This window comes from Globicephala melas, chromosome 17, assembly GCF_963455315.2.
Source record: "Globicephala melas chromosome 17, mGloMel1.2, whole genome shotgun sequence".
Lineage (NCBI taxonomy): Eukaryota > Metazoa > Chordata > Mammalia > Artiodactyla > Delphinidae > Globicephala > Globicephala melas.
Window position 1 is genome coordinate 42,885,865 of NC_083330.1, and position 26,245 is coordinate 42,912,109.

The 26,245-nt window shown below is 35.7% G+C and overlaps 1 protein-coding gene across 1 annotated transcript in view; it reads left to right on the forward strand.

The window, feature by feature from the left end:
• Nucleotides 1-26,245, forward strand: part of VPS13B (vacuolar protein sorting 13 homolog B) — a 798,623-nt gene that overhangs the window by 220,142 nt on the left and 552,236 nt on the right. The window contains exons 18-19 of the mRNA XM_060287492.2: nucleotides 17,677-17,811; nucleotides 18,607-18,780. Of these exons, the coding sequence (XP_060143475.1) occupies nucleotides 17,677-17,811; nucleotides 18,607-18,780 (309 nt within the window). The remainder of the gene's footprint in view (nucleotides 1-17,676; nucleotides 17,812-18,606; nucleotides 18,781-26,245) is intronic.

Sequence of the window (26,245 nt, forward strand, 5' to 3'; positions counted from 1 at the left end):
TACAATGTGGTGAACATTTCACTCCCTAAAAACACCTTACACCCTTTAAGTAGTCACTCCCCAGTCTCTCCTCTGCCTCATTCCCTGATAACCTCTAATATGTTTTCTGTTTCTATGAATTTGCCTATTCTGGACATACCATGTAAAAGGAATCATATAATTTGTGATGTTTAAGTTGTTGTGTGTACAAATAGTTCAGTTTTATTGATGCATCGTATTCCATGGTATGGATTTATCACAGTTCGTTTAACCATTTATCTGTTGAAGGACATGTGGGTTGTTCCCAGCTTTTTTCCTTTCTCATCTGTACCTCTTATTTCTCTTTCTTGTCTTATTGCTCTAGGTAGAACTTCCAGCCTTATGTTGAATGACAGCAATGAAAGCTGACATCCTTGGCTTTGTACCAGTCTTTGAGTGAAAGCATTCAGATTTGTACCATTAAGTAGCTTTAGGTATTTCGTAGATCCTCTTTCTCATGTTAAGGAAGTTCTTCTCTATTCCTGTTTCCCTGAAAGTGTTTACCATGAGTGGGTGTTGAATTTTGTCAAATGCATTTTCTATATCAATAGATATTGTTATGATTTTTCTTCTTTAGCTTGTTAATATGGTGGATTACATTGATCTTCCAATACTGAACTAAACATCTATTCCTGGAATAAATCCCACTTGGTCATGATTATTTATGTATAATTTATATTTATATACCCACAAACTCATTGCTGAATTCCATGTCTAATGTTTTGTTGAGTATTTTCACATGTATATTAATGAGGAATATTTGTGTATAGTTTTCCTTTTTTTGCAATGTCTTTGTTTTGGAATCAGGGTAATTCTAGCTTCGTACAATGAAACGGGAAGTGTTTCCTCTCATTCTTAGTTTTGGAAGAGATTGTTTAGAAGGGATATCAATTCCTCTTCAAAGATTTGATGCAACTTTCTATCTGTCCCTGGATTTACCTTTTGGGAATGTTTTTGTTGTTTTCTTGACTTATTGATCCATATCATCAAAGTTGTCACTTTTTGTGTGCAGAATTGTTTGTATTATTTTCTCATTAACCTTTTGATGTTTGCAGTCTGTAGTGATATCGTTTCATTCCTGATTTGGCAATTTATGGTCCCTCTCTCTCTTTTTTTCTTTCCTTTGTTAGCCTTGCTGAACTTTTTCAATTTAAATTATTTTTAAAAAAACAGATTAAATAAACTTCATTGGTTTTTACTATCTTTATTATATCCTTCCTCTGATTGCTTTGGGTTTATCTTTCTCTTCTTATCTATGTTTCTGAGGTGAGAACCTAGATTATTGACTTCAGACTTTTACTTTTTCCAGTGTGTACATTTAGTGCTATAAAATTTCCTCTCTGTACTGCTTTAGTTGTGTTTCACAAATTTTGATGTTGTATTTTCATACAGTTCAGTGTATGTTTTTAATTTTTCTTGAGTGTTCCTCTTTGACTTGTGGAATATTTAGATCTGCTTAATTTCCAAGTAATTGGAGATTTCCCTATTATTCTTTTCTTATTGATTTCTAATTTGAATCAGTTGTGGTCAGAGAAGAAACTGTTGACTTCAGTTATTTTAATTTGTTGAGATTCATTTATGGCTCAGAATATCATGGTCTATCTTACTTTAGGCACTTGGAAAGAATGTTTTTTCTTTTGTTCTGTCATATCATGAAGAACTTATTGATTGGTAGTGTTTTTGCCATCTTCTATATCTTTGTTGATATTCTTCTAGTTATTCTGTCAGTTGTTAAGAGAGGTGTTGAAGTCTCCAATTAGAATTGTGGATTTGTTTATTTCCCTTTTTATCAGCTATGTCCTACAGTTTTTGCAGCTATGTTAGTTTCATTTACACTTAGCATTGCTGTGTCTTTTTGGAGTATCTACTCTGGTAATTTTTTTTTTTTTCTGTCTTAAGTCTACTTTATCGGAGGTTAATGTAAGCATTCCTGCTTTTTTTTTTTTAAAAAACATTGAGATTAAATTCACACATTAATTCATACACAACATTTACCATTTAGCCATTTTAAAGTGTGCAACTCAGAAGTTTTTATTATATTCATAAAGTTGTGCAGCCATCACCACTGTCTAGTTTTAGAACATATTTTATCACCTAAAAAGAAACCCCATATCCTTTTAGCAGTAACTCCCCATTTCCACTTAACTCCAACCCCTGGCAACTACTGATTTTTGTATCCTTATGGATTTACCTATTCTCAGTATTTCCTATGAGTGGAATCATACAATATGTGACCTTTTCTATCTGACTTATTTCACTTAGTGTTATGTTTTCAAAGGTCATCCATATCGTGGCATGTATCAGTACTTCATTTCTTTTTATAGCTGAATAATACTCCGTAATGTACTGCATTTTGTTTGTCCATTCATCAGTTGGTGGATATTTGAGTTGTTTCCACTTTTTGACAATTAAGAACAATGTTGTTATGGGAACGTACTTGTGCAAGCTTTCGTGTGGACATATGTTTTCAGTTCTCTTTCAGTTCTCTTGTGTATTTACCTAGGAGTGGAATTGCTGGATCATGTTATCTCATTGTTTAACTTTTTGAGGAATTACCAAATTGTTTTCCATAGCAGCTGCACCACTTTACATTCCCACCATCAATGTATGAGTGTCAATATTTCTCCACATCCTTGCCAATAGTTGTTATTGTCTCTCTTTTTTAAATAGCCATCTACTGTGTGAAGTAGTGTCTCACTATGTTCTGCTTTCTTTTGAGTAATATTTGTATGATCCACCTTTTTCTGTTCTTTTACTTTCAACTTGCTTACCTCATCTTCAAAGTGAGTTTTCTGTAGATAGCATATGGTTGGATCATATTTAATCCAGTCTGCAATCTTGTCTTTTAATTGCTAGATTTAGATCATTTACCTTTAATGTAGCTATTGGTTGGTTAGGCCTTAAGTCTGCCATTTTAGTTTTTAGGTTTTCCTTTCTGTTTGATCACTGTTTTTAGTGTCTTTATTTTTCTGCCTTTCGGTTACTTGAACATTATTTAGAATTCCATTTTGATTTATGTGTAGTTATTTTGAGTGTATCTTGTTGTGAAACTTTTTTAGTGGTTGTTTTGGGTTTACATTTTATATATTTAATTTATTATAGTCTACTGGTATCATAATTTTTCTAGTTCAACTGATGTGTAGAAAGCATACTTATCTTTGTTTCTTAACCCTCTCCTGTTTATAATATAGTTGTCTTAAATATTGAGAACCACATCAGGTATGAATTTTGCTTCAACATGAAACATACTTTAGAAAACTCAATAAAAGAATAAAAGTCTATTATGTATACTCTTTTTTTGCTTATTCTTTCTTTTTTCCTAATATTCCACAGTTCCTTATTTTAATTCTTTTTGTTTGGAGAACTTACTTTATTCTTTTAGGGAAGGTCTACTAGTTACAAATTTTCTTAGTTTCCCTTCATTTCAGAATGTCTGGTTTTCCCCTTCAATCCTGAAGGATATTTTCAGCAGTTGAAAAATGTTGTTCCACTTCCTACTAGACTTTATGGTTTCAAATTTAAAAGATCTGCTGTCATTTGAATTGTTTTTCCTCTGTGAGTAAGGTGTCATTTCTCCTTTACTCCTTTAAGATATTTTCTCTGTCTCTAGTTTTTAGAAGTTTATCTATGATGTGTTTTGATTTCTTTGATTAATTTGGAGTTAGCTCAACTTCTGAATTTTCAGGTTTATATCTTTTGCCGAATTCAAGAAGTTTTTGCAGTTATTTCTTCATGTACTTTTTTCAGCCCCACCTTTCTCCTTTCCTTCTGGGACTCTGATGACTTGAATGTTAGATCTTTTGTTATGGTCCTACAGGCACTTGAGATTCTGTTCTTTTTGGTTTTCTTTCTTTCTATTTTCTGTATAGTTCAGATTGGATAATTTCTATTGTGCTGTCTTCCAGTTTAGTGATTCTTTTTTTATCTTCTCTGTTCAGATGTTGAACCTATTCATTGAGTTCTTATTTCTGTTATTGCATTTTCCCTATTCTAAAATTTCTATTTGAATGATTTTTGTCATCATTCCTTCCTGCCTGCCTGCTTCCTTCCTTCCTTTGCTAAATTATTATTTTCATTTGTTTCAGGCATGCTTATAATTGCTCGTAGAAACCCTTTTATGATTGCGGTTTTTTTTTTTTTTTTTGCGGTACGCGGGCCTCTCACTGTTGTGGCCTCTCCCGTTGTGGAGTACAGGCTCCAGACGCGCAGGCTCAGCGGCCATGGCTCACGGGCCTAGCCGTTTCGCGGCATGTGGGATCTTCCCGGACCGGGGCACGAACCCGCGTCCCCTGCATCAGCAGGTGGACTCTCAACCACTGTGCCACCAGGGAAGCCCTATGATGGCGTTTTAAAAGTCTTTGTCAGGTAGTTCTAACATCTCTGTCATCTCAGTGGCATATATTAATTGTCTTTTTCATTCACTTTGGGATCTTGGTTTTTGGTATGACAATTGATTTTCGACTGGAACCTGAAAATTTGGATATTGTTTTCTGAGACTCTAGGTCTTATTCAAACCGTCTATTTTGTATGGCTTCATCTGATAATGCTCCAACTGCGGAAGGGGACATGCTCCCTTGCTACTGCCCGGTGGAGGTAGAAGTCCAGGTTTTCCATTTGGCTTCCATTGGTATCTAAGGGTGTGTGTGGGGCCCTGTAACTTCTGGCCCAAGGTGGGAATTTTAGACCTCCAGTGGTAACTCCCTGGCTTGGAGTAGTTGGATTACCAGGCTCATTACTACTTACCATGAGGTCTCTACTGACACCATGGTGGTGGTGGTAGGGTGGCTCATTATTGCTGAAGGTTGGTGAAGATCCTGACTCTCTACTAGGCCTTTGACACCACTCTGGTTCTTTTTAGTTATTTCTTTGAGATAAATTCCCAGGACTGAATTACTTGGTTATGGATTATAAACTTAAAAAAATACCGTGTAGATGTATTGTTCTCTCACATCATTCCATGAATATTTAATGCAACTGGTAATGAAGGAGAATGGTTATTTTGGTAAAACCTCAACAACTTTAAATGTTGTTTGTTGCTTAAATTTCCAGTTTTCTTTTAACTCACTTTTGTTTTGTTATAGCAAAATGGATCTTTTGTCATACATCTTTTTATTATTTGTATCTCCTCTTAGGTGAATTTTCTTTTGTGTTCTTTACCATTTACTGATTCATGGATTTATTTATTCATTCAACTAGATTGTGGATTTCATGAGAGAAGAGCTTGAATTGGTCTTGTTTACCCCTATAACCCTAGACTGTGCTTGGTATATAGTAGTGTATAGTAAAAACATAATGAATCAGTGAGTGAATGAATGAGGCATGGGAGTCAAAAGTTAGTGTATGCGTAAGGAACCATTAGTAGATGATCATCCTTAGGTGATGCAGGTGAAAACTTGCATCCTCAAGTCAGGGTGATTGCCCTTCACAGTGAGAGACAGTCCAGAGTTATATGTGGTAGGCCTTTGATTTTGTCCTTGGAGTCAGTGATTGAAGTAGCAAGAATGAATCTTGGTTGCATGCAGTCACAGTTCTTATAGTAAAAGAATGCTTGTCAGAGTCAAGGTTTCATAGTGGTTAGATTTTACTTTGTGGTAGAATTGAGAATGCCTTAGGGTGGAATTAAACTAAGGAAAGAAGAATGATCTTCTCCTATGCAGAGGGAGTGAATGTTACATTTATTTTTATTTTGGTGTGCCCTTTACCAACTCCCTCTACACACACACACACACACACACACACACACACACACTTGAGTTTCCTTAATTTAAAAGATAGTTTTGCCCTTAACTGTGATGTCTTTTACTTTACTAGCTAATCATTTAGCATCCTTATTCACATTTAAATTTTTTATTAAAAAATCTTTGACACAATTTCCCTCTTATGTTTACAATAAGCTTTTAAAAATAGTTTCTAGTCTTCCTGTGTGATATTTTTAAATGATCTCATATCATTTTTGCCCTCATGCCTACATAGTTTGTTTTTTTCTTAATTTAATGCCCAAGAATGATGGCTTCCTCTCCCCTTTACTCACTTTGACTGTCAGAATATGGAGTTTAATATGACTTTTACATAGTAGCCCTTCTTTAGATATTTCCACCAGTGGTTATTAATGAGAATTTTTTTAAAAAATTTATTTATTTTTGGCTGTGTTGGGTCTTTGTTGCTGTGCACGAGCTTTCTCTAGTTGTGGAGAGGGGGGGCTACTCTTCATTCCGGTACACAGACTTCTCATTGTGGTGGCTTCTCTTGTTGCGGAGCATGGGCTCTAGGCATGTGGGCTTCAGTAGTTGTGGCTTGCAGGCTCTAGAGCACAGGATTAGTAGTTGTGGTGCACAGGCTTAGTTGTTTCGTGGCATGTGGGATCTTCCTGGCCCCAGGCTCGAACCAGTGTCTCCTGCATTGGCAGGCGGATTCTTAATATTAATGAGAATTTATTTTTATGTATTTCATTCTCATATGTGTTATGAAATACCTAATCCAAGAAGCAGGTATTTATTTTTTTTTAAGCATTTTACTCTGTTATCCTAAGTGTTATTTTCTGTTTAATTCATGTATGGGTACAATACTGAATGATCATAACTAGTAATTGGGTGTTATTTATTATTTCAACTAAGAACTTTTATGTATAGAAAAACCCAGTCTAATAATGCATGACTTTATTATTTGTATCATAAAGTAGTAATTAATTATTCTTTATCTGACATTATAGCTCTAGCGTCTAGGGGGAGATATAAAAGGTTTCAAAAGTTATTCTTGTGGTATCAATTTGTAAATGAAATTTAATTAAATAAATATAAATTAATTTTTCTCATCTTTCACTAAAGTCACTAACTGACTTTAGTCCATATTTTTTCTATCATATGTACAGAAACATAATAACTGCTTCATTTAATTACTGTAATTTTTCTTTGCCTTTAAAAAAATACTGATGGTATATGACAATATTGCTCCCTTGAAAGGCCATTTTTCCTTTCCATATCCCATTATACAGTCTTTAATCTCCTACACTGCAGCTGATCATTGTTTTTTTTTGTTTTTTTTTGGGGTACGCGGGCCTCTCACTGTTGTGGCCTCTCCCGTTGCGGGGCACAGGCTCCGGACGCGCAGGCTCAGCAGCCATGGCTCACGGGCCCAGCCGCACCGTGGCACATGGGATCTTCCCAGACTGGGGCACGAACCCGTGTCCCCTGCATCGGCAGGCAGACTCTCAACCACTGCGCCACCAGGGAAGCCCTGATCATTAGTTTTTAAAGCTTAAATCTTAGTTGTAATCAAATACAACCACTCTCTTTTGTTTTCTTCAAATGAAGAAACTGAGCCACAGAGATTTTAAATCCAAGATTACACAGTTATTTGGTGGCAGAGTTTATACTAGAATAAAAGTGTAGTGATTAGTGTATCATTTAGTAAACTGCCTTATTACTCCTTAATGTATATGAACTGAACTTCCCTGATAAGCTTGTGTTGTTTGTAGTAACAGTAAGAATATACTCGCTAACATTTATTGAATGCTTACATGCCAGGTGCTCTGGTAACCACCGTCCACTTATCACTTCGGGGGTTAGGATTATTCTGTAAGGTAGCTGGTGAATTATACCCACTTTACAGTTACGGAAACAAAGTGGTTAAACTAGTACATTTTGGGATTTATAATGTGTTTAATGTCTCTGCATAAACTGCAGTGTTTAACCTCAAAAAATACTTGTTGCTTCCTCATCTATCATGGATGAAATCCTAGGGAGAAAAAATTCAATTATGAGGTATATTTACTTAAGAAACGTATAGCATAGCGTGATGTGACTTCTGTGCCTGGTAGCATGGTATGCTAATTAACCTGAAATCCTTTCCTTTACGAACACCCATGCTGGATAATGTATAACACGTATAATTCTAAGTGAACTGCTGAACTTGCAAGAAAGAAAAAAAAAAAAGTTCCCAAGCAAGGAGGAAATGAAAAACCAGAGTAGGAAGCAGGTATTCATGCTTTGACTGTCCTAATGGGCTGTGGCAACCTCAGTTACCAGTGGGCTTGGCTTTTAATCACCAGAACAGGGTGGGGACAAGAAAGGAGGAATTGGAACGTGATTTCCATTTCCCTAAGCTCATAACTTCTAAGGACTAGTGGAAAGATGGACTGTTTTAAAAGTCTACCCCACTCTTGTTTTAACAAAGAAGCTTCTTTGTTTTGGCCTTGATGGGGAAGACGGAGGGTGCTTTCCCTGAGAATTTGTAACCACAGTCCTGTCAGCACTCAGATTTTAATTTCTTCATGGTCTAGGAACCATCAAACCAATAAGTTAACTTAAAATGTGATCCTGGGTGGACTGGTTACATCTCTGGGTATCTAATAGTAAACACAAATATTTGCTTTGGCAAATACCCTTAATTCTGGCAGTGTGTTTAAAAAAGAAAGCCTTTTGAAATGTAAGCCCAGAATCCCAAGTTACCAACGACTTGAAAATAATCCCCCAAGAGCACAGACCTCCAGTGAACAATATGGACTCCTAGAATTTCAGTAATATAATAACTGGAAAAAGAGTATAAAAGTACTAAGTTTAAAATTATTAAAGAAGTAAAAGATGGAGTTGAAAATAGGAGAGAGGCATAGATATTGTCAATAAGGACTAGAGAATTAAAAGGAAGGTCAGAAGTCACTGAATGAATGATATAGATTAGACATAGCTACAGACACTATTTGTGAACTTAAAGGTGGACATAAAGAAATAATCCAGAATGCAGCACTGAAAATAGAGATGAAAATGTGAAATACCAGTCAATAGATCTGGTCACTAGAATGAGAGGATTCTGTATAGGTCTAATAAGACTCTCAGAAAGAGAAACTAGGAGAGAGGCACTATTTAGAGACTTCTTTTTTACCCCACAAAATTGATGCAAGATGTGAATCTTCAGATTTAAGAATCATAAATCCCGAACAGGAAAAATAAACCTAAATTTCTAAGTAGATACGTTGTGGTGAAACCCCAATGTGCTAAGGACAAGCATAAATCTTTAAAAGCAGCCTAAGGGAAAAGAAATTAATGATATGATCTGCCAACATTAATGTTAGTTTTTTAGTTTCCATACTTGGTAGTGAAGACGTCAAGGATAAAGAAAATTCTTTGTTCTTGAACATCTTTTATAATTGAGGTACTTTGGTAAGCTATCTGGAATTCTCTTCTTTTAAGCCTATGAAGTCTAAATGAGTTACTGAAGTCTTCTTGTTAGACTATGTCCAGAAGTTGTAAGTTCTTCAGTATTCTAACCAGGCTTTGCCCCCTTCCACATGAAAAGATTTATTTTTCTAGTTCCTTATAGCCAGAACTGTCTAAATTCCCTCACCTGTAATCGTAGCACAAAGTTAAGTAATCTTGAAGAAGAGCAGGTTAATTCTTATTGATACTGCAAATTAGTTTTCGAGGAATGTACGTGGCTAGTATGACAACGACATGTAGGATCGAGATTCTGATTCATGGAATTTTAGAGTTAGAAGCAGACTTTATTTTGTTAATATTTACATTAAGAGTTATGTCATAAACTAGGTGGCAGAATATATTGTTTTAAATTAGGGCACCTTTTTCATCATTCTGTCAGTATGAAGCAGAATCTTTACTTGTCAAATGTTTATTTGCCATTGTTTATGTTAAAAAAAGACAGAGAACCAGATTTGTAGATACTTAGTAAATGCCTGTTGACTCTCTTTTTGCTGGAAACTACAGCAGAATGGACAGGGATTGCAGTGAGGGTGGGACAGTGAAAAGTAAGCTCTTGCTATAGAAGACTTTGTGTTTTGTTCCTTGTGAATATGTTCCTTGTGATAGTCCAATTCTATCACATAATTATCACTGTGAGCTATACTTTTGAGATTACTTTTTGTTTTCTGTCATTTAATTGGTTATAGTTCAATGGTTATATTTTATATTCTGTTCAAAATATTAAGTGATTTTTACCCAAATATTTTGGTTTAGCCCTAGGCTGTCACTTCATCTGCTTTTCCATGTTAAAAACAATAAAATCATTATCATCAACAGCAATAACAAAACAACCACTACCTTTTAAAGTTTGCTGTCTCCTGTTTGCATGTCTTATCGTAGGAGGTCATTTGCAGTCTTTGCCCCCTATTGAGCCTCGGAACTAACCAGCTTTCTTGGTCCACCTATTTGTTCTTGCCTGCCCAGCTGCTCTTGTTAAGACTTCCACCTTCTTCTCATGTGATAAATCTTCCTCTCCTTTTGCTTTCTCCTTTTATTCTTCCCCTGAAATGATAATGCTTCGTTTTTACTACAATATCAACCATTTAGAAGCTCTTTGCTATTGCTATTTTGTATAACGTTCCCTAGTAACTCTACTCCTTCAATGTGTATTTTAAAAGAATTTACCTCTTCCCTCTACAGAAACCTTTACTATTGGTTCACTATCCTATGATTTTATTATTTTTGTGTATCTAGAATGAGTCCTGGCTGCTTGAATGTCCTGAATGACCTTTTGTTTTATTTTATTAAATTATAGTTTTGTAAGGCTTGTAACAAAAAGGTCAGTTCTGTGGGCCCTTATAATCTTCACTGGTTTTTTAGGGGCATTCATTTTCGGCTCATTCTTAGATATTTACCTCTAAATTTCTAAATAAAATGCTTATATTGAAATTTTCTTATCTTTCATGTTTAGATATTGTAAACATACTTTCTACTACAACAACCTTAATGCCTTAAAACAACATAAGTTCATTTTAATACAGTTCTGTAGTTTAAAGTCTAAAATGAGTCTCACTAAAATCAAGGTGTCAGCAGGGCTTTGTTCCTCTTGAAGCCTCTAGGAGAGAATTTATTTCCTTGCTTTTTCCACCTTCTATAGGCCACCAGCATTCCTTGGTCTGTGGCTCTCATCCCTCATCTTCAAAGCCAGAAGATTGCATTTCTGTGGTAGTGCTTCTGTCATGACATGTCTTTCTCTGACTCTCTTCTTCTGCCTTCCTCTTTCATTTTTAAGAACCCTGATGATTACATTGGTTCTACCTGGATAGTATGGGATAATCTTCACATTTCAAATTAGCTTATTAGCAACCTTAATTCTGTTTGTGCCTTAATATTCCTTTGCCATGTTAAGATAACATATTCCCAGGTCCTGGGATTAGGATATGGGCATCTTGAGTGATGGCGGGATGGCATTATTTCGCCTACCAAGAAGATTTAGCTTTTATGGCCAATACTCGCTGTCTGTATTTCTATTCTTCTTTTCTCCTAAGTCATCTAATTATGTCACAGCTTTTGCTTAAATATATATTCAGTATTAATATATTATGACTGTGTATGTATGAATTATAGTATACGACCTTTAAATGTTTTTTCTTATGCAACTTTTATCCTTGGAGTTAATAACTGCCTTTTTTTGTTTCATTAGTGTTCCATGTACTTAATATTAATTCCCCCAAATTCTTAGAGAAGCATGTCTTCTCTCAGTATGTTCAGATGCATTAGACAATTAGTTTTAATTTTTAAAGTATTTTATACCTTATTTATTTATTTATTTAGGCTGTGCCGGGTCTTAGTTGCAGCATGCAGGATCTTTAGTTGCAGCATGTGGACTCTTAGTTGCGGCATGCATGTGGGATCTAGTTCCCTGACTAGGGATCGAACCCAGGCCTCTGCCTTGGGAGCGTGGAGTCTTACCCACTGGACCACCAGGGAAGTCCCTAGTTTTAATTTTTGTAGTCATTATTCTTTTAGTGTACTTTCCTCCTGTTTCAATCTCTCTTTCCTTCTGAACCTGCTACAGATGTCTTGAAGTTTCCTTTTATCATTGTCCTGGGAATTCCCTTTCCTCTTATATTGGATCCCCTGTTTCTTGGATCACATGTATTATTCTTTCCTGATTTATTCCTCTTTTTGGTAGAGCACAGTTCTGTAGCTGTCTTTCTAGCAAAGGAAGTAAACTTCTTTCAGATATGGCATGTTTGAGTGCATCTTTATTTTCCCTTCATATGTGAAGGTAGTTTGAGTGTATATGTAGATTTGTAGGTTGGGATGATTTTTCTACAGACTTTAAAAAGCATTGCTTTGTTGTCTTCTTGTTTCCAGTGTTGCTGTTGAGAAGTTTGATGCCATTCTAATTGTTTGTTGTATGTTTATGTATTAACATTTTTCTGTTTTTATGCATCTGTTTGTTTTCTATCTCAGAAACTTTTAGGAGCTTCTCTCTTTACCCCTGATATTTGTTTTTTCATTTGTTGCACTGGATATGTGGTGCACCCTGTTAATTTGAAACTCATGTACTTCATTTGGGGAAACCTTGTTGAATTATTTCTTTGATTATTTTCTCCATTTTGTTTTAATAGTTCTTCCTAGAACTTTTGTTTTTCAGATATTTGATTGTTAATGCTGATCCTTTCATTTTTTGGTCATTTGGCCCATTTTCAATCTCTTTGGATTTTTTGTTTTAATTTATGTGGTAGATTTCCTCACCTTTATTTTCTTATTTTTATATTAATTTAAGGAGAATTAACATCATGTTTTTAATTTCTAATGGCTCTTTTCTGTTCTTTGAAAAGTTCAGCTAAACATGCTGTTCTTGTTCTAGTGTCTTCTGTACTCCGTCCAAGGATAGCAGCAGCAGCAGCAGCAGCAGTAGTAGTAGTAGTAGTAGTAAGTATAATACAATAATATAATTATTATTACCTAAGTTTTCTGTTCCCAGCATTATCTTTTTACCCCAAGTTCCTTTTCTGTGTTTGTTTTTTATCTCTACTTTTCATGTTAGTGATTTATACCTAGTTTCTGATGAGCCCTCATATTGTAGAATAAAATACTAAATAACTAATTGGGAACCTATGTGTGAGGTTGGAGCTTATTGAATGGCTGGTGTTATTGTAGGGGAATTGGACACTTACTCATTTTTGTGGTTGTTGTTTGGGGATAATCAGTTATGAGTATCTCTGGTTCCTTTTTCTTGGACTGGCCAGTTTTCACAGATAGAAAACCTTCCATTTCTTTCCTGCAGGTTGTAACTCTGGCATTCAGCGTCCCTAGAGAGTAAAAGAAAAGGAGATTTCATTATTCAGTACATCTATTTTATATAGATTTTTAAACAATCTCCCATTTTTAGCATACAGCCTTTTCCTTGGTATTATACCTTAGTTCAAAGTCCTTCTGGTTCAACCTCTCCAGCGTGAACCCTTCAGTGTTTTGCCAGGATGAGTGTGGGGTAGTTGCATGGCTTCACGAATTAAAACAAAGGTTGTGTGGTTATTAGATAGACTTTCAGTCACTGCTCATCTTTTTAGCCTCATCTGCATTCTTGCCCTCTGAACTGCCTGGCTTCTTTAATTCTTATCTTTCCAGGGCTTATTGCAGATCAACTTGCTTTTTAGTTTAATAACGCACGGGCACTTTTCTCTAAGTCATCTTGTTGTTACTTGTTCATCAGCATCCATCTTCTGAAATTTTGATGACAGTTCTTGCCTCTTTGAGAGTTGCACATATAGTGCTTATCTTTTCATTTTCATTTCTTTGTTGGTTTAGGCCCGTAAAAATTAAGGAGGAAACAGAGCTAAACTTACATATGGCTTGACTCCTTAATCTTTTACTTCCACACAGATTACAGGTCATTCTCATTATTTCATCTTCTGATTTATGGATGATAATTATAAGAGTGATCATAAGTTGATTACTGAACACAGGGGGGTTAACGTGTCTGTGAGGCCAGGAGAATTATGTCGGGCAAGAAAGGCAGTGTAAAAAGAATCTGAGCTAAGGGTTCACCACAGGACTAAGAATGTGTGTTCAGAGTTAATATTTTTCAGAAAAATACTTTAAGGAGAAAAAGTAACAGTGCATTTTTTTATATTAAATTGTATTACAAAAATTCACTATTATTTTTAGATTATTCCATTGAAAGTGTATACTATGTAAAATTGTATTTCAATTGCAGTGCCTTAGGGAGTTCCTCTTTCCTTCCTCTAGTAGAATATGACAGCAATATTTGAGTAAATCCACATGAGAGTGCTTTGTAAAGTCATTATTTCAAATGTAAGATATTGTCACTGTCTTTGTGATTGTCCTATTGACTCATGTCAGCTGACTATACATCTTATCAACATTTTGCACCTCTTCCCTAAATTACATTCTGTATAAAGTTCAGCAGATTTCTCAGAGTTAAATACCTTGAACAATAACTGTAGTATTTTGGCCTCCACATGGAACAATAATAGTGGCTTGCCTTAAGGCACATAACTACTAGATATGTAATGCTACCTGTATCTGAAGCCTTGCTTTTTCAGTTTCAGAGCTTTTGGTCTTTTTGTTTCACCATATTGCATTCCCAACAGGAGATTTCCTTTCACAGTTTCAGGAAGTTGCATTCATGTAGACAGAAAAAAATGTGAATGGTGCCCTGAGTTGTGCAATGCCAAGACTCTGCTCCTTTCTACCTCCATAGTGCTTATGTTTGGGGTATTTTACAAATTTTGGTTTGATGGTAGAGTGGAAAGAAACCAAGTTTATTTTTAAATTATTTTTTATTAATACTTTTTCTTCTTTAGAGTAATTTTAGGTTCACAGCAAAACTGAGAGGAAGATATGAGGTTTTCCATATACTTTCTGCCTCCTTCTTGGTCTGCACAGCCTTTCCCAGTATTGACATCACCTACCAGAGGGGCACATTTGTTACGATTGATGGACCTACATTGACACATCATAATCATCCAAAGCCCATAATTTACATTACTGAGGTTATTTTTTACTAGCAGTTTTCCTCCATTGTTGAAGTCTATCAAAAGATGACTATAATTATCTTTTAAAAAATCTGAGCTTGAGCCATTAAAAACAAATTACTTTTTGAAAAAGTTTTCTTAAGGAGAAAGTATGCAGGATGTTTTAGTTACTAAAACAAGTTTAAAAATATCTGAGAGGGACTTCCCTGGCAGTCTAGTGGCTACGACTCCTCACTCCCAATGCAGGGGGCCCCAGTTTGATACCTAGTCAGGGAACTAGATCCTGCATGCCGCAACTAAGACCCGATGAAGCCAAATAAACAAACAAATAAATATATTTTTTAGAATCTGAGAAATGTAATGATCATAAAAAGTGAAATAATTTCTTGATAGTATTAGTCTAAACTAAGATGCTTTATATATGTATAAGTGATTCTGATCAGAAGAGGTTTCCGGCAACTTCTTCTGATAAGAGTCTTATATATGGCATGCATTAGATATTAACAAAGACGTATCATTTCAGATTCAAGGTAGAGTCCTAAACTTGGTGTAAACTGTAAAAGAAGCAGCTTATAAAATAATTTTTTAAAAAGCCATTTTTGTCTATTCATATTTATTTTTGCATCTACCAGAACTAATTCAATTCTTTTGGTTCTTAACACCATCAGTAACCCTTGAGAGAATCTTCTTCTTTTTCTTTTTCTTTTTTTTTTTTTTTTTTTTTTTTTTGCGGTACGTGGGCCTCTCCCGTTGCGGAGCACAGGCTCCGGATGCGCAGGCCCAGCTGCCATGGCTTACGGGCCTAGCCACTCCGCGGCATGTGGGATCCTTCTGGACCGGGGCACGAACCCGCGTCCCCTGCATTGGCAGGCGGACTCCCAACCACTGTGCCACCAGGGAAGCCCTCTTGAGAGAATCTTTGATTAGCTCTTGTCTGCTCATCACTATCTAGATTCTTTAAGTTTTTTCAAAAAATTGGCATAGAATGAGAGTCTGACTCTGGGGACTTGAGAGTTAGAGGAGGGTATTATTCCATTTTGTATCCCTCTCATCACTTAACATAATGATTGGAGCAGCGTAAATTATCCACTGATTATAACTTCTGTATCCACAGTAGATGTTAAATATGCAGGGTAACTCAGTTTCTTTTCTTATGAAGAGAAAAGTGAACCACACCTGCCCACTTTCTGACTTGAGCCTGGGCAAAATCCTTATTTCTCTAAACCTTGGTTTTCCTGAATGTAAAGTGGAATAGTAATAGCTACCTTTTTTTTTTTTTCTTTTGAGATGAATAAAAATAACAAACTGGGCATAGTGCATGGCACTTAGTCATTGAGTGTTAGGTACTATAACTAGTAGTACTGCTACAACTGTTATTACTACTACTGCTATGTTTATTTCGTATAGTTGGCATCATTTAACTTTCTGAAATACTGCTTCTTAAGTTTTTTGAGTCATAGATTTTGAGAATTTGATAAAAACTGATAAAATCATAGAAAAATGTATAAATACAAAGCATTTAGACTCCTGCTTTGAGGATAATAGGTACCACTGCAAATGGAAATAACACAGGTGGTGAATATTGGGGAATAGCAACCAATTGATACATGTTTATATAACAGTCAAATAGGAATCAGTAAATTTATAGGTCCTTCTGAAGTAAAGATTACTATGTGAGAAGGTATTTCTCAAGATGATGTCCTTTAACTACTGGCAGACCATGTAGTGTGTTAGTTAAACTGCAGGTTCCTGGGCCACATCTCAGGAAGACTCTTGGAGGACTATGGGGCTTCTTGAATGCACCAGAGTTTGAGATCAAAGATTTTAGAGTAATGTTTAATATGTCTGTCATAAAAAGTTCATGATTTTCTTAATTATTCATACTTAGTTCTCCTTAAAGGAGTTTCAAATATGAAGGATAATATATATTTGATTGGAATGTGGAATGGGGAAAAGGCGGCCATTCTTCATGAATATAGGTGAAATGAGCGGTGAAGTTTTCTGCGATAGGATCAAATTGTGTTAAACACCTCAGCTCTTTCTCTTTGCTGTAGGACTGAGCAAATATTACTTAACTCCTCTAATCCATTATATCCCAGTTTGTAAAAATGAGGATAACAATAACATATTTATCACAGCCCTGTTGTGCGGATTGAATGAGATGTGTGTATCACACATAGTAAGTCCTCCAGTAAATGTTAGTTGATTAGAGTTCATCATCATTATCATTATTTTAGTGGTTTGCAATAATGTTAGTGTAATGTTCTTAAGATTTCTCTGCCTTTTTAATTCTCACCTACCCTTCAGGGCCAAAATGAGTCTCTCCTTTTTGAATTAAGTTTTCCCTACCATTTATGTCATGGTAATTGTTCCCTTCTATGCTTTTATGTTCTTCAGCAAGTAACATACAGTAGAGATGTTAATATTCACTTTTTTTGTTAATTGATATAGAATCCCTTTAGTTTCTTTTAGCTACACATGGGATGTCAATTTTGCTTATAAGCTATTGTATTTTAACTTAGGAGCTGTTTTGAGCTATCTTGTTTCTCTCTCTTCACCCCACCTGGCCAAGATATTTTGAGGAGGCTGTTTACATAGAAAGTTTCATGCTTAAATTAAATGTCTTTGCCTAAATGAAACTCAATTTATAAGTTAAATTTGTATCAAATTGAAAATCTTACTCTATGTTCTAAAACCAAATATGATTTTTTAGTCTCCTGATTTTTAAACAAATATTTGTTTCAAATTTGCATAAGTATAGTTATGCAGGTTCAGCCCATTTATTTTAAAATTGCATCTTTTTAACTCCTAAACTGAACTGTGAAGCCTGACACAACTACTGTAAGAACATCGGAGGTAGATAATTAAAGTATAATTAAGTCTAAATGCCTTGGTGAAGGAGTATAAAAATTATTTAAATTCAATCGGCTAGTACATTTGCAGTTTTCTTTTATTAGGTGTGAAATCTAAGAATCCCCTGCCAACTCTTGAGGGCTCAATCCAGAATGTTGAATTGAAGTACTGCAGCACATCATTGGTCAAATGTGCCTCTGGGACCATGGGATCCATAAAAATTTGTGCCAAAGCCCCAGGTATGTGCAGCTGGACCGTGTAAAACTTTATTGCCTGTGTAGGAGAATTGGCCGTGCGTTTTACAAGGAGCGTTACTGAAACAAGAATTTACTCATTGTTCCTGTGAATCAGAGATTTTAAATTTTTTTATTTTTACTTGAAAAAAATTGTTAATTGTGCCAGGATGATACTTCTTGACATTAATAGGTTAATTTTTATTTAAGGAAAAAAACTTTGCATAGTTTTAATAATGGTTATGAGGGAGGAAATATTAAAGGAAAGTTTATTCTTACACTTTTGGGGGGGGATAGGAGGTATAGATATATATGACACTTAAAAATTAAATTAAAATGTTATTAGTATAATGAAATTAAACAGAAAACCCAGCTGTTTTTCAACTGAATGTTGTAATTGATTTTGCCTTCCTTCCAATATTTTATTTCATAATATTTTCCTTAAACTGTTTGTTATTTAATTTTTTCCAGTGTGAATTCAATGTCTAAATAAGATTAAATAGGTACAAATTCCATTGAATATTTAGAATACAGTGTGTTCATGTTGTTTTATTTTATAAGCTTTTCTGAACATGTTCTACATTCATTAGCTAAATATTAAAACAACCTTTTAAGAGTTAAAAGTGCTTTTAATTTTATCAGTCATACTTTTTAGAGTATAACTAAATGTTCTGCTAGAATTACCAAGTATAAACTGAAATTTTATATTATGATGTTAGTATACTTTAAGATCAAACATCTTCGGGGTACTCCTATGTTTTATTTGATAAGAGTTTCTTTTTCATAAATATTTCTGTTCAGGTGAGAGTGGAAAAGAGAAGTTAATTCCATTGCTTCAGGGTCCTTCTGACACTAAAGACCTTCATAGCAGCAGGTGGCTCAATGAGAGTAGAAAGCCAGAATCTCTCTTAGCTCCAGATTTAATAGCCTTCACAGCCCTAGTTCCACAGTATATGGACTACTGCCACAGTTCCGGTAAGTACATCATTATTCACTTATTTGCATTTTCTTTTCCAGCAAGACTTTTAAAATTGGACTTTTTTTCTTTCCTTCTCTCCTTTCCTTAACTTCGTCCCTCCCTCCTTCCCTCCCTCCCTCCATTTCTTTCTTCCTCTCTTTTTCATTTGTGTCCATTGGGATACACTCCGCAGTTACGCTCTTTGAAAATTCAAATGAAGTATTTTATATCATTTTTGATAAATGATGTGTTTACAAACAATAATGATTTTACTCTCTTTTATTGAGATAATTCAGTTGTATGTATAACAGTTAATCTCAGATTCAACTACTACTACTACTAAACCCAACTGAGTTTTTAAATATATCATGTAATACATAGAAAGGAGTAAAAGAAATTTAAAACATTGCAAAGAGAAAATATTTTTCTTGGGATAGTAGCACTTTGTGACCCATAGTTTGCCATGGTAAAGTTAGGTGTTTGGGCCTTCTGTGCCTTTACAAAAAGGAAAAGATATTGATGTTGTAATAAAGGAAAAAACTCAGAAGTCAAGCTCTTATTTCTTAGAGTTAAATTTTTTTCTAGAAGCACTTTGCCTAGACTCTGTTCCATTTTATTCACACCATAATAGCAGATCCACATCTCTCATATTGAGAGGAGATACTGGAACTATCAATGAAGGTATAGTAAATAGAGCCTGTTGTCAGCCATGAGTTCAGTTAGTATGTAGTTGGTAAAGCCAAGACCATGATGCTAGAAATAAGTTAGCTATAAACAGATTTCTTAAAAGGGTCAGGAGTCTGAATTTTTTCTTTAGAATTAATTGGCCAATGAGGTGGTTTCAAATAGCTGCCTAAGAGTAGAGCTCAGTTAACATTATGTGACTAGAACTGTAACTTATAGAAAATATGTTAAGCATGACTGCACTAAGTTCAAAGTAGAAACCATGAAAAGATTCGTAATTAACTACACAGAGACTATATGGAGGTGAATATTCGAAGCAGTGTACATATGCATGGATGCAAAACCACTTGAAAGCAGAATTTGTTATAGTAGCATTTGCAGCTGAATGGCATCCACACTAGAAACTAGAAATTAGTATTTGAAAGGTGAGTCTGAGAACCCCTGAGTCAGCTTGCCTTTAAAGACAATACTCCTCAAAAAGACATTTTCAACTTGATGAGGATGGGTGTGGTTTCCTAAGGAAAAAATTGTGAGGATGAGGCCAGTACCCAAGTAAGACTGTGCCTATGTGTAGAAGATTTTACCAGTCCTTTAAAGTAGGGGCTGGTAAACATTTTACTAAAGGCAAGATAACTAACCTTTTAGGCTTTGTGGGCCATATGGGCTCTGTCTCAGCTGTTCAGTTCTGCTATTAGAGCACACAAAAATAGTCATACCCAATATGTAAATGAATGGGTGTGACTGTGTTCCAGTGAAACTCTATTCACAAAGCAGGAAGTGGGCGAGATTTAGCCTATGTGGTTTGCCTACCCCGGATTTTGGGAGAAGGGATTGGTGGTTAAATAAACATCATGCTCCGCCCCCCCAATTTATTTATTTATTTATTTATTTATTTATTTATTTATTTATTTATTTATTTGACTGAGTTAGGTCATAGTTGCGGCACGTGGGCTTCTCTCTAGTTGGTGGCGCAGGGGGCTTCTTCTGCTTGTGGTGTGCTGGCTCCAGGGCATGTGGGCTCTCTCACTCGTTGAGGCGCGTGAGCTCAGCTGTTGTGGTGCGTGGACTTACTTTCCCCGTAGCATGTGGGATCTTAGTTCCCTGACCAGGTATCGAACCTGCCTCACCTGCATTGGAAGGCGGATTCTTTACCACTGGACCACCAGGGAAGTCCCAACATCATGCTGTTTTTAATGCCTATTTAATTATATTCTTTAAATATGCCGTTTGAGAAACTCTGTTATATAATTATCCAAATAGTAGTTTTCAGTAGGTTTTGTTTTCAAATCATAAGATCATTAAAATGTTATTAGAATGACCAGACCATCTGCTTAGAATTTTGATACCTAAGAAGGGACTAAGCTTATTAGAATCTACTGCATATTCTTAAATTGGACAGGGATTCTTCATTTTTTGTCTTGTCATATACACAATTAGAATGAACTGAGTCAAGCATGTTTAAATAATCTGATCTTTCTAATAACAATATTCGTATTATTCTTTGTAATTTAAATGTATATCTAGGGTCTCAAATATATATTTGCATTTTTAACCTTTATAGCATGGGTCTAAAAGTAAACTACTATAAAAAAATTGTACCTACGATATTTCTAGGAAAAAGTTTTTTTCTTACTGTTAAGGAAATTCACCTAATCTTCAACTTTAGTGTGATGTTTAGTGATATGCTTATGGATTTGCATGTAAAATTTTAATGTGATCATGCATTTGGTGCTTTGAAAATATTCCTTTGGGTGTGTTTTAATCCTAAAATGTAATGTGTTTTTACTTAAACTACAGTCACATGCTTTATTTAGGGTATTTTTAAATTTAAATTTTCCATCCATCTTGGGAACTGCCACCCACATTCATGGCTTAGGTGTTTATGATATGGTTATGAGAGAGCGCATAAGTATTATTTTTCAAAGCCAGTTTTAAAGTAATATTGACTAATTTTATGTTCCTGTAATAAGATTTAAAATTGGAGGTGTGTGTGTGTCTGTGTGTGTATATATGACTGATGGTATGAATAAATTATAAATTTTAAATGAGGAAATAATTTATTAACAATCCTTTAAGATTTTACTGAAATATCATGCTTTCAGCAAGTTGTTTCCTGATCACTGTATATAAAAGATTTTTTCTCTCTTGTTTGCATATATGTGCATACACACACACATACACACACACACACACACATTTACCCACTATTCTAAAGTTTTTCTTAGTACTTATCACACTCTGCCATACTATACATGTTACTGATTTGTTAGGTTTTATTTTTCCCTGCTATTAGAATTTAATGCTTCATTATGGCTGGAATTTTTGTCTTTTTTGGTCACTGCTGTGTTCCTAGTGTCTAGAACAATATCCCACATATAGTAGGATATCAACAAATATTTAGTGAATGTATGAGCAAGTAAGTGATGATTGCATTTGCTTTTCTTTGTTTTTTGAGGCTGGAGCACCTAAGGGAAATGGCATAGAACACGAGTCTTTATTGATGTTGGCTTTACAAAAAAAAAAAAGATGCTGGGTAGTTGAACTCTTCTAGATGAACAATGAAAGGAAAGCACAATTAATCCCTGCTGTCTTTTTTAGAGACAGACCATCCAGATGAGGTTGTTAATGAGCTTTTCCCATTTGTTTATAGAATTTGAATGAGAGGTTTTGGAATGTGGAGTAGTAAGTGATTGGCTAACTGATTTGAGGCAAATTGTGTATTTTAGAGGAGTTTGGTGATCATTCTAATTGGCTTCTGATTATCATGGCATGATGTGTGGAAGACAGCTGCCTTTGTGCATATGCTCCCAAATTGAAGGGGAATATTAAAAGTGGGGACCAGAAAATGTTGCGGATATTATATTAGGAAGTGAGTTTTGAGAGAAGCTTAATTAGGATAAAGAGGCAGAGTTTTCTGACTCTGACTTCAGAATGTGAGGGAATGGACAGCTTTATTAATGGGAATTAAGTATTAATTGACTGAAAGAAATAGTAGTATTAGTAAAACTTGTTATAAAAACAGTTTTTTACAATTTAAAAATCACTTTCATATAAATTGTTTTATTTGTTATAAAACAAGACTGTTCAGCACAGCAAATGTTATTTTGTCTTACAGAGGAGGAAATAGAGGCGCAGAACAAGTCAGACTTTGAACTTGAATCTGGGGCTTCTAACTATATAACATTTTCCCACTGTCTTAGGCTATTTATCATTTTGTCTTTTATTTTTAGGATCCATATTGCTAAACATTGTACCACCCAGCCTTGCACATTCTTAACTTTGAGGATCTCTTTCTTTACTTCATATTAAGCACTATCAAAAGAGCCACACTTCCATGATGTCACAGCGTTGTTTTGTCTTTGAAGTCTTAGCAGCTCCCTTTGCACATTTCCCTCCTCCCCCTTGATCACTTTCTCTGCTTGACTGGCTCTGATTACAGTGAAGGAGCTGAAGGCTCCTATGGGAGTCCAGTGTGCCAGCCCACATTCTTCATTCATGGTTACTATTCACAGGAACCGTTCAGTGACACTTCTGTTTCTTATGTTTGTATAGATAAATAGAGAAAATAGATTCTTCTTTGGCTCCTTCAGAGATAGAAGCACTTGGTGACTATAATTGATGTATGTAAAATATTTTAAAATAGGTTGTAAACATTTTTCTTTCCTTCTCTTTTAAATATAAACTTTAGCTCTTTTTCATATGCTATATTTTGCCTATGATTTATAGCAGGTTCTGCTTGTTAAAAAGTTCTTAGTATTTGTTAATCCTGTTATTAATGTATAAACAAATTTTAGGGTGTCTGCTATTTATGAATATAAAATGATCACAAAATACTATCAACTTAGAACAAAGGAACTTATAGGCCATCCATTTCAATTTCTAAGTCAGTGTTAGGAGTCCTTTTGATATGCCCCCCTTTCTATGTGCTTCAGATCTCTTGGCCTTCTTTCAGTTTCTCAGTTGTGATTATGCTTTTGTATATGCCTTTTTTTTTCTGTCTGGGATTCTTAAAACTATCCTTACCCCTTCACCTTATACCTGTTGACTTCAGTTTAGTGTTGAGATCTTAGCTCAACTACTATATCTTCAAGAAAGCCCTGATGCTGCCTTTCCCCTACCCCCCACCACCCAATTTGATTAGGTATCTCTGTTACATTCATTTTCATAGTTCACTGTACGTTTCTTTCATAGCACTTAATGACAGTATATATTTATGTAGTTGTGTGATTTGAATGCTGTCTGTCTTCACCATTTGACAGTGAGTTCTGTGAGGACAGAGTTTGTCACTGGTTGCTTATCATTTTATCTCCAGTGCCTAAAATTTCCTCACACATATGGAACGCTTGAGAAATCATTTGTTGAATGAGTGAATAAATGGACATTTTTGACAGATAGTGAAGGATATGAATGTATTTGACAGATAAATAGTAAGTCCTTAATACATGTTAACCGTCTTCCCTCTTCTCTCCCTACGTTTCTTCCTCCTCTTCCTTCTCCTTATATATGTATCTACCATTGGAGAGAATATCTAACAGCATCTTTCTTTGTTAGGTCCGATTACTATGAGGTCCTCTGTTTGTTGAACTGTAACTTCCATTTCTTAGTCTTATAAGTGACATGAAAAAATATATCAGCCCTAAATATACCTGACAAAACTTATTATCTTATGTTTCATTGGCATTTGTGTATGATTGTACCTTTTCTGTTGAAACCTTAGTCTTTCTTGGCCTTCAGGTATTAAAAGATAACATCTGATGACTTTTGCGTTTTTGTATATCTTGTGAATGGAGACACCGACAGCTCTTTATTCTAGACTATCTTTTAAAGGATATTTGTATAGTGAACAGTATTTGGGAGATAGATCTAGTGTCCCTCTGGAGCCAATGGAAGGCATGCTTACTGCCCATTATAAAAGATTTGGTTCCTCAACTCGGGGTTCATTTCTTCTATTTTTTTAAATTGAAGTATAGTTGATTTACAATGTTGGGTTAGTTTCAGGTGCAGGATTCATTTCTTATAATGCATTCCACTGCATGTGCAGACATCCATCTGGATATGTCTTTGTTGTTACCTCTGTGGAACTTGGGGGCAAAGAGAACTGATACAAATACATATGTTGATAATCATGCTGCTTGCTGTGCCATGAGTAATAAAGTCCTTTGTCTGACTCAGGAGTCTCCTGTCTTCTACATCAGTGGTCCCCAACCTTTTTAGCACCAGGGACCCGTTTCATGGAAGACAGTTTTTCCAGTGTGGGGCGGGGGGGTGGGGCGGGTGATGGTTTGGGGATGATTCAAGCGCATTACATTTACTGTGCACTTTATTTCTGTTATTATTACATCGTAATATATAATGAAATAATTATACAACTCACCATAGTGCAGAATCCCACCATAGTGCGTAGTGGGAACCCTGAGCTTGTTTTCACTTGCCACTCACTGATAGGGTTTTGATATGAGTCTGCAAGCAATTGATTTATTATGGTCTCTGTGCAGTCAAACCTCTCTGCTAATGATAATCTGTATTTGCAGTCACTCCTGAGCTCTAGCATCACCGCCTCAGCTCCACTTCAGATCATCAGGCATTAGATTCTCACAAGCAGCGCGCAACCTAGATCCCTCGCATGCACAGTTCACAGTAGGGTTTGCACTCCTATGAGAATCTAATGCCACCGCTGATCTGACAGGAGGTGGAACTCAGGCAGTACTGTGAACGATGGGGAGCGGCTGTAAATACAGATGAAGCTTTGCTGGCTTACCCGCCGCTCATCTCCTGCTGTGCGGCTCGGTTCCTAACACGCCACGGACCGGTACCAGTCCATGGCCCAGGGGTTGGGGACCCCTGTTCTACATCATTCATTATAGGGTAAAAGCTTAGGATCACAATCCTGGACACTACAACAATGTAGTTTCTTGGTTCTCCTTGCTGAACCATATTCATTTACCCCCTCAAATACATTTCTTTCCTTTGTGCCTTAAATATAGGTTGTTCCTGGTATTATGTCACCAGCCCTCTTCTATTTGGATGATTTCATCAACACTGTGTGTGTGTGTGTGTGTGTGTGTTTAGCAACCAACCATATATCTCTTTGTCCATTTATTTTCTTTTGAGATCCAAACTCCAAATTTTAGCCACCTCTTGACCATTGCCCTGTGGATATTTTCCTGTGGCCTAACATGTTTAAAATGAAACTCAGTGTAATCTCCCCCACCCCATTTTATACTCCATCATTCAATTTCAGTTAATAGCACTACTTACCTCTTAATGCTGAAAATTCTAGCACTAACTTAATTGCTCCTTCTTTCTCCTCTGCATATGGTAGATGTTCCACAAAAGCTTTTTTTTTTTTTGGAAAAAAACTGAATAGTCCAGGCTAAACATAATAAATTTATTTTAGTTTCTTCCCATATGATTTGCCTTCAGAGTCATTGCCATACTTTCACTACATGTTTGAAAACGTCCCTTTTAAAATTTAACAAAAGAACTTCCCTGGTGGCACAGTGGTTAAGAATCCGCCTGCCAATGCACGGGACATGGGTTCGGGCCCTGGTCCCGGAAGTTCCCACAGGCAACTAAGCCTGTGTGCCACAACTACTGAGCCTGCGCTTCAGAGCCTGAGAGCCACAACTACTGAGTCTGTGTGCCACAACTACTGAAGCCTGTGTGCCTAGTGCCCGTTGCTCCGCAACAAGAGAAGCCACCGCAATGAGAAGCCTGTGCACCGCATTGAAGAGTAGCTAGCCCCTGCTCACTGCAACTAGAGAAAGCCTGTGCACAGCAACAAAGACCCAAGGCAGC